Source organism: Chiloscyllium punctatum, chromosome 10 (genome assembly GCF_047496795.1).
Source record: "Chiloscyllium punctatum isolate Juve2018m chromosome 10, sChiPun1.3, whole genome shotgun sequence".
In the NCBI taxonomy this organism is placed as follows: domain Eukaryota; kingdom Metazoa; phylum Chordata; class Chondrichthyes; order Orectolobiformes; family Hemiscylliidae; genus Chiloscyllium; species Chiloscyllium punctatum.
Window position 1 is genome coordinate 101,431,087 of NC_092748.1, and position 14,419 is coordinate 101,445,505.

Below are 14,419 nucleotides of genomic sequence, written 5' to 3' on the forward strand. Positions count from 1 at the left end.
ACTGAGCTCCGTGGCAATGAATTCCACAGGCCCACCACATTCTGGCTGAAGAAATTTCTCCCCATTTCCATTTAAATTGACTCCCTCTAACTCGAAGGCTGTGCCCATGGGTCCTAGTGTCCCCGCCTGCCAGAAACTAATACCCAGCGTCCACCCTTTCTCAGCCATGCACTATCTTGTCAGTTTCTATTAGATCTCCCCTCAGTCTTCTAAACTCTAATCAATACAATCCCAGGATCCTCAGCCGCTCAACATATGTTAGGTCTACCATTCCAGGGATCGTCCATGTGAATCTCCGCTGGACACGCTCCAGTGCCAATACGTCCTTCCTGAGGTGTGGGGTCCAAAGTTGGACACAGTATTCTAATTGGGGTCTAACTAGAGCTTTATAAAGTCTCAGTAGCACAATTGTTGCTTTTACATTCCAACCGTCTTAAGATAAATGACAACATTACATTTGCTTTCTTAACCACAGACTCAATTTACAAGTCAACTTTTAGAGAATCCTGGACCACCATTCCCAGACGCTTTTGTACTTTGGCTTTATGAATTTTCTCACCAAAGTGCACCTCGCATTTGTTCACACTGAAGTTCATCAGCCATTTCCTACGCCACTAAACTGCCTAAAATCTTTCTGTAGCCTCTCCACCTTCTCAGTACTACCTGCCTATCCGCCTAACTTCGTATCATCGACAAACTTCGCCAGAATGCCCCCAGTCCCTTTATCCAGATCATTAATACATAAAGTGAGCAGCTGCAGCCCCATCACTGAACCCTGAGGGATACCATCGCCTCCAATCACTATTACAACCCACCAATGCTCATACAACAATAGAATCAGTGGACCCAGACTGGCCTTTTCAGCCATATGAAGGCTCATAAATCGACAAGTATCGTACTCGATAAGAGTGATCGCTGATGACTGGAAAGCAGTTTCCAGTGGTGTTTCACAGGGTTCAGTGTTGGATCCTTTGCTATTTGTGATATATATATTAATGATGTAGACTTAAGTGTGGGACGAATGCTTGGGAAATTTTCAAAAACACAAAACTGACTTTGTCATTGGTAGTGAAGAGAATGTCTGGTGACAGCTGGAGGTTACCAATGGCTTGGCTGAGTTGGTGGGAAAGTAGCAAATGTAATTCAATCCAGAGAAGTCAAGTATAGACAAACAAAGCAATGGAACACACAATAAAGATAGGATATTTAGGGGTGGAGAGGAAGAGAGAGATTTTGTGTGCAGGACTGCATGTCTACAGTTACCTGAAGATGGACAGGACAGGTAGATAAAGTAGGAAATGATTTTCCATCACTGGGTAAAGTACTGAACAAAAGCAAGGATGATTGCCGGAGAGGTGTAACACAATGGTTAGGTCACAGCTAGGGATTTGTGCACACATTCCACAAAGGAAGGACATAATAGAGAAAGAGAGTGACCATGGAACAGAGGGACAGCGAGAGCCATAGACAGAGCAGAGGAAATTTACATGTTTATTGTTGCCAGGGCTCAAAAATTATAGGTACGAGGAAATATTGGATAGGCTAAGATTGCTTTCCTTAAAAGCAAGAGTAGGAACCAAGGGTTGACTTAAAATAAAGAGCTTGAATAAAGTGGACAGACCTGCTTCCTCCAGTAAAGATGTTAATTAACAGGGAGCACAGATTTAAGGTAATTGGAAGGAAAATAAGGAAAACCTTTTTACCCAGAGTGTTTTGGGTGTCTAGAATTCACTGTCTAGTTTGGTGCTTGAGGAGACAACTCTCAATTCAATTTAAAGGAGCCTGGACTTGCATCTGAAGCACTTTAGCCTGGAAGGCAATAAGTTGTGATGGAAGGTGGTTCAGAATGAGCTGCATATTTAATCAGGTGAAAGTGAGTACTGCAGATGCAGGAGATTAGAGTCAAGAGTGTGGTGCTGGAAAAGCACAGCAGATCAGGCAGCATCTGAGGAGCAGGAAAATTGACGTTTTGAGCAAAAGCCCTTCATCATGGATGAGGCTGTGAGCCTTAGTGAGATAAATGCGAATGGAGGGTGGCTAGGGAGGGGAAGGTAGCTGAGAATGCAATAGGTGGATGGAGGGGGAAGAGGTAAAGGTGATAGGTCAGAGGGGAGGATGGTGCAGATAGGTGGGAAGATGATGGACAGGTTATGAGGACGTTGCTGAGCTGGAAGGTTGGAATTGGAGTAAGGTGGAGGGAGGGGAAATGAGGAAACTGGAGAAATCCACATTGATGGGGTTGGAGGGTCCAGTGGCAGAAGATGAGGCATTCTTCCTCCAGGCATCGGGTGGTAAGGAAGTGGCGAAGGAGGCGGCCCAGGACTGCACGTCCTCGGCAAAGTGGGAGGGGGAGCTGATGGGATTGGCCACGGGGCGGTGGGGTTGGTTGGTTGGTGCGGGTGTCCCGGAGATGTTTTCTGAAGCACTGTACGAGCAGGTGTCCTGTCTCCCCAATGTAGAGATCACATCGGGAGCAACGGATAGAGTAAATGACATTTGTGGAGGTGCAGGTCAAACTCTGATGGATGTGGAAGGCTCCTTTGGGGCCTTGGATGGAGGTGAGGGGGGAGGTGTGAGCACAGATTTTGCAATTCCTGTGGTGACAGGGGAAGGTGCCAGGAGGAAAGGTTGGGTTGTTTGGGGGTGGACCTGACGAGGTACTCGCAAGGCGAACAGTCTTTATGGAAAGGGGATGGGGTGAGGAGGGAAATATATCTCTGGTGATGGTGCTTATTCATTCAGCCAGCAGAAACACAATGGTCTGAATGATCTCTCTATGTGCTGTAACATTTCTACAGTTCAATGGTATATGTTTCAAATCCTATTTCCAAAACAAACTAGCTTGATTTCCTGACGAAAGACCCATTTTGAGGGCTATAGAGATAAAGCTGGAGAATGGGACTCGCTGGGTAGCTTTCTCAGGGGTTGGTATAAATAGGATGGGTATAAACAGGATGGGTCGAATGGCATCCTTCTGTACTGTAAAATTCTATGATATACCTCTCAGCCAATATTTCTCAAGATTGGCAACAAACGATGCTTTCCATGCATTAGGTTTGCAGCATAACACTACTATGTTATTCAGACAGACACGCTTTTCTGTATATAAGATTTCATTTTAGGAGATTAGGAACCAGATCCAAACATCAATGAGGTCATTTGCAAATACCCAAGGCCGGCCTGCCAGCTAGCCAACCTGCATTCGCACTCTCAAAAAGAATGCATCTCCAGTCTCCCACTTTATGATATGTTGTTCCTCAAATGGCTCAAGGATCTTTAACCTCTACTAGTCTATCCAAAGTTTATTATACACAAGACCATTCTTTGAATAAAGAATTTTTGATATCCTTTATTAGTTTAAACCAGCCCCCTAGTTTTATCTATGCTTTTGCCTCAATGATACTGAAATGTTCTCCTGTTTGCACCAGACATAATTTGGAGCACATTCATAATACTGTAGCATGTATCCAACTTAGGCCTAAGCTCTCTGACCTACATCATCCTCTCCTCCAATAACATACATTATGCTTTACAAGCGCCCCTTCAATTTACTCATGTTTCCTAAAGGCTTTTGACAATGTAGGGGTTCTTTGTGTCGTGGGCAATAAACCAGCATAGTCAATAGATTGGCTGGCTCGCAGAAAAATAAAGTAGGCATAAATGGATCTTATGATTGACAGGATACAACGATTGAGTCTGTAGGCATCTGTGTTGGGTTTCAGCAGTTTACAATTGAGTGCAATGATTTAGATAAGGGGAGCAAAGGCATGACGAACAAATTAGCAGAAACCAAAGATATTTCAGTTATGTCATGAAGAAAATACAAGGAGGTTGCAGATATATATATATATATATTAAGGTTGATCAAGTGAATGGTAAAAAGATGAAGTATTATTTGAGAAACTGATGCTCATTTTGGCAGGAATAATAAAAAAAGCAGCGTATTACCTGCCCGTGCAGGAAGGTGAATTAGTACCAAACTTGGCTCCTGTGAAGCCTCATAGGACATTTTACATTAAAAGCTGCTATATAAATGCAATCTGCGTTAATACTATTCATGCAATTTAATTAAGTAATATTCCAGACTACCTCTTTTTGTATACTATATATATCCATTAATATAGTATAACCCTGCAGGAGCATTCAGACACCAACTTTCTAGGCTAGAAAACAAAACTCTCTTTATTTTGATAACTGGATTGAGACTGAACTCAGAAGATAATCTGTGCACTGTTTTCAGCATTGATCCCTATTGGAGCTCACTTCAACTTGCAGCACCTATGGGTATCTATTAGGAACAGTTGAGAGTGTGGTGCTGGAAAAGTACAGCAGGCCAGGCAGATCAGAGGAGCAGGAGAATCGACATTTCGGGCAAAACGTCAATTTTCCAGTACCACACACACAACTCTAATCTCCAGCATCTGCAGTCCTCACTTTCACCTATAAGGAACAGTTCAACAATCTACCACCATAATCTGTATAAATTGACAAAAGCAATGACTAATGTTGTTTAATTCTAGGCGTATTGCTAAAGTCTCTCAGGAATCTGCCATGTTCCTATCTACGCTATTCGATTGCAACTAAAACTCTGATATCTACTTCTAATGAGGCATTATTGCCCAGGTATGCGCTCTCCCTTACAAGAAGAGCATATCTCACCCTTCAACTACAACTCTATCAACCTTTTTCCAATTCACAATAAAATGACAGAAGGAATCACCAACGAGCTACTCAATCCGGCAGCCCTGGCCCAAATGTGGACACAAGCTGAACTGTAGAAATGAAGAGAAAGTGATTGCTGTGGCACCAAAAAGGCTTAACAGAAGTAAAATCAATAGAAATCAGTGGAACAGCACCTCATTTTCCACTTTGGGACCCTGCAGCCTCAAGGACTTATCAGGTTCAATAACTTTCAAGCTTGATTCTAGTCCTTCCTTTTGTTTTACCCACCCATGTTTTTTTTTAAGCATAGTCATCCTACTCTAATCCACTTGGCTTCCTCAATAGCAACTCCACAGTTCCACAAACTCCCCCCTCCTCCTTTGGCAGGGCAATGACAGCAAGAGTATGTCGATTCCATCCAGTTCTCCTCGACATAACATTCTAACCTCAAAATATATCGGTTATTCCATCACTACTTGATTGAAAATCTTACCCAACAATATTTTTGGAGCAGCTTTAGCACAATGATTCAAGACATTGCCAATTTTGTGACAGTAATTAAGTATAGACAATAAATGCTAACTTCTCAATTATGTCCATGTCGTTCGGACTCCCCCCACCAAAAAAAATGTATTATTTTACATTTGGATCGTATGGGGCAACTGGCTGCAGTATTCACATTATATACCATAACAATTGAGATTCCGTGTAGTATTATGGTGGATTCCAGAATGTATAGCAGATATGCTTCTCGTTGGATTAGGATCAAACCAAGCAGTGTAAAATATGCAGTGTGACAGGAGTTAGTTTTAACTGTACAATTAGAGTAAAATAGACCATAAATTAGCACTTCCTTCAGGCAAAGATGAAACTCATATTATACCAGAATTACTAAATCACGAAACAAAATCACCAAACATAGCATCAAGTTTTCACAGCACAATAATTACATTCATTTTTAAAAATGCATTATTCTTGTCAAAAGAAGCCCTCAGTCAGGACATTGATTTCCAATAAAAACAAAATGCGTAAAGTTTTCAAAAATGTAATCAGTGCATTTTAATGAAAAAAAACTTTAATCTTGGAATGGCTAATATTAAACAATAAGGATTTACATTAACATGAAGTTATAAACCCATAAGGACATAATCTTCACTTTATCTACAGTCAATTAAACAGCTTCTGAAATCATTTCAAGTGAGGACACTGAAACCACTACTCACAGGGCTGTCTGATGTATCATCAGCTAGCTGTAAACCAAAGTAGTCTCGTTCAGTCAGATCAAGGTGTCTGAAGACTAAATCCAATAGGACATGACCCTGATCGTGTTTCTGCAAAGTCAAAAAATAGATCAACCATAAATATATCTCTCAAATACTGTGTGACCACCCTGCAAATAAATTTGCAACTTGAAAACCATACATGTGTTTGGAGCTATGATGTATGTATTTTTAATGCACCATTATTATTGGAAGACAAAATGTGAAGAATTTCACTCAATAGTTCACTTCAGGCACACAACAGATGACATTACTATACCAGTATTCACTTGGTAGCAGGTAATGGCATACTATGGTTATTAGAGATTAGTGACTACAGCAATTTATTTTTCTAAATATCTTTATTTATTTCATTCCATAAACCTTTAAACCACGCAAGCATATAAAGAAGAATTCTATCTTTACACTAAAGGAGTTCAGGAATGATTTGGAGATGCCAGTATTGGAGTGGGGTGTACAAAGTTAAAAATCACACAACACCAGGTTATAGTCCAACAGGTATAATTGGAAGCACTAGCTTTTGAAGCACCGCTCCTTCATCAGGTGGTTGTGGAATACACAATCCCAAGAGACAGAATTTAGAGCAAAAGTTTAGTGTCATGTAACTGAAATTATACATAGAAAAATATCTTGATTGTTCGTGGAGTCTCTCATCTGTTAGAATGACCATGATAGCTTCACTTCTTTCATATGTAAATCACAAAACCTTTTTTAGTTACATTTTCAGGTGAACTGCAACAATTGGAGTCAGCTAGATAAGATGTTAAAATGTTGAAGGTGTTAGCCCTCTGTGTTCCCTGTCTGTGCCATAATGTTAAGACTGATTCTAATCTAAAAAGTGAGTTAACTGAGTCTTACATGGATTCATGCAATTTTTGAGCAAAGCACAATGTAACTCTGCAAGTACAAATTCACCAACAAATGTATGTGCGCACGCATGGGTGAGCATGTCTGGGGTGGGGGTTTGAAAGTGTGAGAGTCAGTGCTTGTGTGTGAGAGAGTGCGTGCATGTGTGCGTGTGTGTGTGTGTGTGAGAGAGCGCGTGCATGTATAAAGGCTAAGAGAGGATGCATGTGAGAGTGTGGGAGTGTGTCTGTAGGAGTCCGAAAGATACTCACCCACATTCTCACATGCATTCTCTCATAGACTTAGACACTTTACACACACACACTCATATACTCACAAACCCCCACCCCATCCCAGACAGACAGACACACACACTTTTGTGGGGTGAATTTGTACTTGGAGAGTTACATTGTACTTTGCCCAAAACTGCATGTAAGACTCTTAACTCACGTTTTAGATTAGAATCAGTCTAAATACGATGGCACAGACAGGGAACACAGGGGGCTAACACCTTCAACATCTTAACATCTCTCTTAACATCGCATCTGGCTGACTCCAGTTGTTACAGTTAACCTAGAATATAACTTTTAAAAACGTTTTGTGATTTACATATGAAAGAAGTGAAACTATCATGGTCATTCTAATAAATAAGAGACTCAACAAAGAATCAAGGTATTTTTCAATGTATAATTTCAGTTACATCACACTGTAAACCTTTGCTATAAATTCTGTGTCTTATAATTGTGTCCTCCACAACCACCTGAAAGAGCAGCGCTCTGAAAGCTCATCCTTCCAATTAAACCTGGTGTTGTTTAGGAAGTCATCCAAATACTGTTCTGGCCCCCTACTGATTAGGGTCATGAAAATTTCACATTTTCTAGGCAAACAACATCAGAGCATCAAAACAACAGATCTCTGATATCACCATGAATTGGTAGTTCAAAGAGGTGGGGGGGGGGGGGGGGGTGCATGATTTTAGCATGAGGTCCAAGTCTGATCTCTCATAAGATAAAGATTTGCCACATGATTTAGCAGCATTCTAAAAACAAAGCCATGTTATGGAATGAAGGACACCACTTTGGCCAGGAAGGCTTCAGGATATTATATACTTCTGGGTGGTGTTGCACCTCATCATATGACCATAAAACAAAGCAGCACACCATTCAGCCCATCAAATCTGCTGTGCCATTCAATCAGATGGTGGGAAATTTATAATCCTCAACTCCACTTTCCTGCCTTATCCCCATAATCTTTGATTCCCTAGAAAATAAAAATCTATCTCCTTTAGCCTTGAATAACTTACTCATCCAGCATTGACAGCAACTCTGCAGTAAAGAATTATATAGATTCACTACCCTCAAGGAAAAAGAATTCTCGGCCTTAAGTGGGCAACTATCTAACCTGAGATTATGTCCACTGTGCTAGACTTCCCACAAGAGGAAACAATCTCATCTAGTGTGTCAAGCCCCTTGAGAATCTTGTATGTTTCAATACAGTATCCACTCATCTAATTTCCAAAGTGTACAAGGCCAACTTGGTCATTGTCTTCAAAAGTGAAATTGCTCCGTATTTGGGATCAACCTTGTGAACTAGTGCCTTCTATAATTTTAGTGATGCTTCCCAGACTGGAGGCCATTGTGGGGAGCCAACTCCTGGAGGCTGTCACGAGGAGTCAAGGCTTCTTGTGGACAAGAGGCAAGGCCTAGAGTTTCAAAGCCTGGCATGGTCTGGAGACTTGGCTCAGTGCAGTCTGGAGGCTAGGTGCCTGCACAGACTAGGGTGGAAGGACTGTAAATTGAGTTTTTTTTTCTTTTCATTCTTATGCTAAGGATGTTATTACTGTTTCTATTTTATACCAAATACTTAAGTAGCTGTACCTACGTATCTTGTACCTACGATGGCACTGTAAGTAGTCATGATTTAACTTTTCACTGTATTTGAATGCACATGACAATAAAGTTAATTCAACTCTAATTCAATTCAATTACTTTTATAATCCATTCCATCTGAAATATAGGTCAATATTTTATTTCCCTATTAAAACTTGGATTTTAGCTTTTGTGCTTTCTGCACTCAAAACCCCAAATCTCTCTCTGATACAGCTTTCTGCAGTCTTTCCGCATTTAAATAACATTCAGCTCCTCTATTCATTCTGCCAAAGTGCATAACCACACATCTTCCATGAGTCACGTTTTTGCCCACTCACTTAGCCTCTCTACAGCCCTTTGCAGACTCTTTGCGCCATCTCTAGTACTTGGCTTCCCACCTATTTTTGTATCAGCAAACTTGGTGATAGTATGTTCAATTCTGTCATGCAAGTCATTGGTATACACTGTAAATAACTATTGTCCAGGCACTGATCCATGTGGCACTCCATTAGTTACAGGTTGCCAACCTGACAACATGCCCTTTATCCCAACTTTATCAGCTAATCTTCTATCTGAACTAATATATTTATTTCATTAAGTTGCCTCATCAAAATGCCTTTTGGAAATCAATCTACCCTGCTTGTAACCTCCTGGATGTAAGTTTGCTTGCTGAGCTGGAAGGTTCATTTTCAGATGTTTCGTCATCATACCAGCAAACATGAGCCTCCAGTGAAGCATTGGTGTCATGTCCTGCTTTCAACGTAAGTGTTTAGGTTGATGTCATTTCCTGGGTTTTTTTCCTCAGAGGGTGGTAGATGGTGTCTAAATTGATGTGCTTGTTAATAGAGTTCCAAGTGGGATTTATTAGGTATTCGTGCAGGAAGTACAGCTGTTTGCAGGTGTAGCTCTGTCAAATGGCATTGGTTTCCCATCTTCGGACTAGCTTTAAGCGAATTGCACCCTAAGTGTTAGCAAGTTTTGAGAGAATTTGTAGCTCAGGTTGAGGTTTTGTTTGTAAGTTTATTTGTTGAGCTGGAAGGTTCTTTTTCAAATGTTTTGTCACCATTCTAGATAACATCAGTATTCAGTTCTAACCAGAACTTTATCAGCAAACACATTGATTTGGATACCATCTATACCCTCGGAGGAAAAAAGAATAGAGAATGACCTAACCAACCTAAGGAAACCTAAACACCTAAATAGAAAGCAGGGCAGAACACCATCACTTCACCGGAGGCTCACTGATGATGTTACCTAGTATGGTGATAAAACACCAAGAAACAAACCTTCCAGCTCAGTAAGTAAGCTTACATCCAGATATTCAAACTGAACTACACATGTCACCTTCTCTGAATATTTCCCCTTCATGAAGCCATGCTTACTGTTTGACCATGTGATGTTTTTCTAAATGATCTGCTATTATATCCTTTATAATAGAATCAACATTTTTCAATTATAGATGTTAAGCTAACTGGCCTCCAGTTACTTGGTTTCTCAGTAAAGGCGCTACACTGGTAGTTTCCAATCCTCTGGGAATTTTCCAAAACCTAAGGATTCTTGGAAGGTTATGATCAATGTACCCACTATTCAGTAGCCACTTGCTTTAATATCTTATGATACAACCCATCAGAACCAAGGGACTAAATGAGCTTTAACCCCAGTTTCCCTTGGACAGGTAGTCTAATGACATTTATTGTGTATTTTTTACCTGACTCGGGCCCTTTGATTATTTACTATTTTTGGAATTCTATTAATATCCTCAAGCTACAGGGAAGGCCAAATAGGCTGTTTATTTTCCCTGGAGCATCAGTGGCTGAGGGGTGATCTTACAGGTTTATAAAATCATGAGGGACATAGATAAGGTGAATTGTCAAGGTCTTTTTCCTTGAGTGGTGGAGTCTAAACTAGAGGACATAGGCTCAAGGTGAGAAGGGAAAGATTTTAAAAAGGACCTGAGGGATACTGTTTTGAAGCAGAAGGTGATTGCATAAAATGAGCTGCCAGAGGAAGTGGTGAAAGTGGGCACAATTACAACATTTAAGAGGCATCTGAATGGGAGGGATATGGGCCATATGCTGACAAATGGGACTAAGTCAGATTGGGATATCTCGTCAGTGCAGATGGATTGGACCAAGAGGTCTGTTTCCATACTGTGTGACTATGACTCTATCATAAAGACGTACTGTATCTCCTCTACCATTTCCTGACTCCTCCTCATTATACCTCCAGCCTCTTTCTCTCAGAGGCATACATGAACTTTGGCCTCTTTTTTCATTGTATGTTTTCCATTTTAATGTGGAGCGGCCAGAGTTGGACTGGAGTGGATAAGGTCAAAAGTCAAGTGACACCAAGCTATAGTCAAACAGGTTTATTTGAAATTGCAAACGTTTGGAGCTTCACTCCTTATAGACCATGCTTGAAAACATCAATTCTCCGGCCATATGCTGCCTGACCGGCTGTGCTTTTCAAGCACCACACTCATCAACTCCGCTCTACACCATCTGCAGTCCTCTATTTCTCCCAACTCCTTCCCCAGTCCACTTCAACTAACTCAACCATCATCCTTATGTGGTTACTCATTTCAGTTTAGCACAGTTATTTCTGACCTATGTTTCTCTCACACAAACTGAATTCTAAATTCTAACATGTATTGGTTACTATTCCTTGGGGGGGTCTCTTACTCAGATTATTCATTAAAGCTATTGCATTATACAATCCCAAATACAAAATAGCCTAATTCCTGATTGGATCAATAATGTATTGTTCCAGGAAAATGCCCTGAATACAATCAATAAATCCTAGCCAGAGGAGACTGGACAGAGTAACAGAATACAATAAGGATAAGCTATTTTTTGGTGGTGATGGTGGTGGTGGGAGGGGGAAGATGTACTAAAACAGACATATCAGGATAATCTCTTGGATGTAGAGATTAGGAATCTAAAACATTTGCGCCCTGCTCGTATATTGATGCCAGCAAGCTACAGATAATAACTTCAACGAAATTCCATCAACAGTACGTACAGCTTAATAGGAAATAGGGTAATGACACTAATGAGCATGAAATAAGTGATCTCCTCTAGTGCGGGATACAAAGGGGTGAAAAAAGGAGTCTGTGTTTTATTCTTGGGTGCTCTAAGAGTTAATGGTGGTTCGAAGGGTTGTCTCTTTCAAAAGGTTCATTACCATTAACTGACAACCAAGAGGTGAGACACTGATGATTTTGTTTATATCATTAGGGATGTTTTCTTGATCAGTAGCCATGTTAAGTCATTGCCCTGTGGTGTTATGAATATTAGAATTGATTGACATCTCTTCAGAATAACATGACATACTTAAGCTAATTTCCTCATGTACCCTCAATTCAACTCCATATGTCATAAAAGGTTGTTGAGAAAGCTGCCCATGAAGGAGATTCCAAAGAGATTCTACAAATCCAAAAGCAAAAGAGTAACTGGGGAGAGAATATGGCCCCTTAAAAACCAACTCCATAAATACAATCATGAAATTTTGCACCAAAAACTTCACTCGCTGAATGAACAGACACACCAGAACGAACGATAAACATCAAACAGCAGCAAATACAAAACAAAAATATTAGCCCTCCAGGAGAAACGAGACAAGTTCACAAATAAGGACATTAAGACAACAGAGAAACTTGGATTAAAAAAAAACTTATCAGACCGACCTCTAACAGATACAGAAAAAGCGTCCAAATAAGAGGGTTAAACAACAACTACAGAGACACAGACAAAAAGGATAGGCAGCATTAGAATCAATACTGAAAGACAACGGACTCACAGAAGAAACCCCAACAGACCAGTCGGACAGTTGCATTAACATTAAGCAGGAAATAGGAAGGAAACACACTGAATACACAAGCAAGGAAAGCACTAAAAGGACTCAAAAAAGACAAAAACATTGTAATCCTACCTGCAAACAAAGGACGTATGACCATCATTTTAAACAGAAGAGACGACAGGTTCCTCTGTCGTCTCTTCTGTTTAAAATGATGGTCATACGTCCTTTGTTTGCAGGTAGGATTACAATGTTTTTGTCTTTTTTGAGTCCTTTTAGTGCTTTCCTTGCTTGTGTATTCAATTATCCGACCACCATGGGCGGAGAGTATTTCAGTTAATCGAATACTGGATAGCACATTTTAGCCAAGCATCAGAATCTTGCGATCATGTCTAGATAATCTGAAAATTGGATAATCAAGGTTCCACTGCACTATGAGAAAGTGAACTCACTGCTTGCGGATACTGACACTTACCAACAGGTGGCGACAGAGCCGACCCACAACTAGAGAACCAAATCACAGCCTTACTCAAAAAACTTCAGAAATCAGGCGAATTAAACAAGACTGACTTCCAAAAAAATGAAACCATATGGATTCAACATACCATGCTTTTACGGCCTACCCAAAGTTCACAAACCAGGAGCCCCCTTCGGACCTATAATATCGCTCCCTGGAACACCAACATACAGATTAGCCAAGGAACTCTACCGGAGACTAAAACACTTAGTAGAAGACTCACGCCACTCCATCCATTCCACCCAAGAATTCCTGAACAATGGACAATAGATGCAGGAGTAGCCATTCTGCCCTTTGAGCCTGCACCACCATTCAATATGATCATGGCTGATCATCCTTAATCAGTATCCTGTTCCTGCTTTATCCCCATAACCCTTGATTCCACTATCCTTGAGAGTTCTATCCAACTCTTTCTTAAATGAATCCAGAGACTGGGCCTCCACTGCCTTCTGGGACAGAGCATTCCACACAGCCACCACTCTCTGGGTGAAGTAGTTTCTCCTCATCTCTGTCCTAAATGGTCTACCCCGTATTTTTAAGCTGTGTCCTCTGGTTCGGCACTCACCCATCAGCGGAAACATGTTTCCTGCCTCCAGAATGTCCAATCATTTAATAATCTTATATGTCTCAATCAGATCCCCTCTCAGTTTTCTAAATTCATGGGTATACAAACCCAGTCGCTCCAGTCTTTCAGTGTAAGGTAGTCCCGCTATTCCAAAAACTGACCTCATGACCTCGTGAACCTACGCTGCACTCCCTCAATAGCCAGAATATCTTTCCTCAAATTTGGAGACCAGAACTGCACACAATACTCCAGGTGATCTCACCAGGGCCCTGTACAGCTGCAGAAGAACCTCTTTGCTTCTATACTCAATCCCTCTTGTTATGAAGGCCAGCATGCTATTAGCCTTCTTCACTATCTGCTGAACCTGCATGCTTACCTTCAGTGACTGGTGTACAAGAACACCCAGATCTCTTTGTACTGCCCCTTTACCTAAATTGATTCCATTTAGGTAGCAATCTGCCTTCCTGCTCTTGCCACCAAAGTGGATTACCATACATTTATCCACATTAAACTGCATCTGACCACTCATCTAACCTGTCCAGGTCACCCTGTAATCTCCTAACATCCTCATCACATTTCAGCCTGCCACCTAGCTTAGTATCATCAGCAAATTGCTAATGTTATTACTAATACCATCTTCTATATCATTAATATATATTGGAAAAAGCTGCGGTCCCAGCACTGATCCCTGCGGTATCCCACTGGTCACTGCCTGCCATTCCGAAATGGAGCTGTTTATCACTACACTTTGTCTCCTGTCAGCCAAACAACTTTCAATCTAAGTTAGTACTTTCCCCCCAATACCATGCACCCTAACTTTGCTCACTAACCTCCTATGTGGGACTTTATCAAAAGCTTTCCGAACATCCAGGTACACTACATCTAC

General features: G+C 40.9%; 1 protein-coding gene across 2 annotated transcripts in view; it reads right to left on the reverse strand.

The window, feature by feature from the left end:
• The window catches only part of ptpn4a (protein tyrosine phosphatase non-receptor type 4a), a 355,125-nt gene that overhangs the window by 184,020 nt on the left and 156,686 nt on the right, over positions 1-14,419 (reverse strand). For both annotated transcript variants that reach the window (XM_072579890.1, XM_072579891.1), the window contains exon 3: positions 5,886-5,993. In XM_072579890.1, the coding sequence (XP_072435991.1) occupies positions 5,886-5,993 (108 nt within the window). The remainder of the gene's footprint in view (positions 1-5,885; positions 5,994-14,419) is intronic.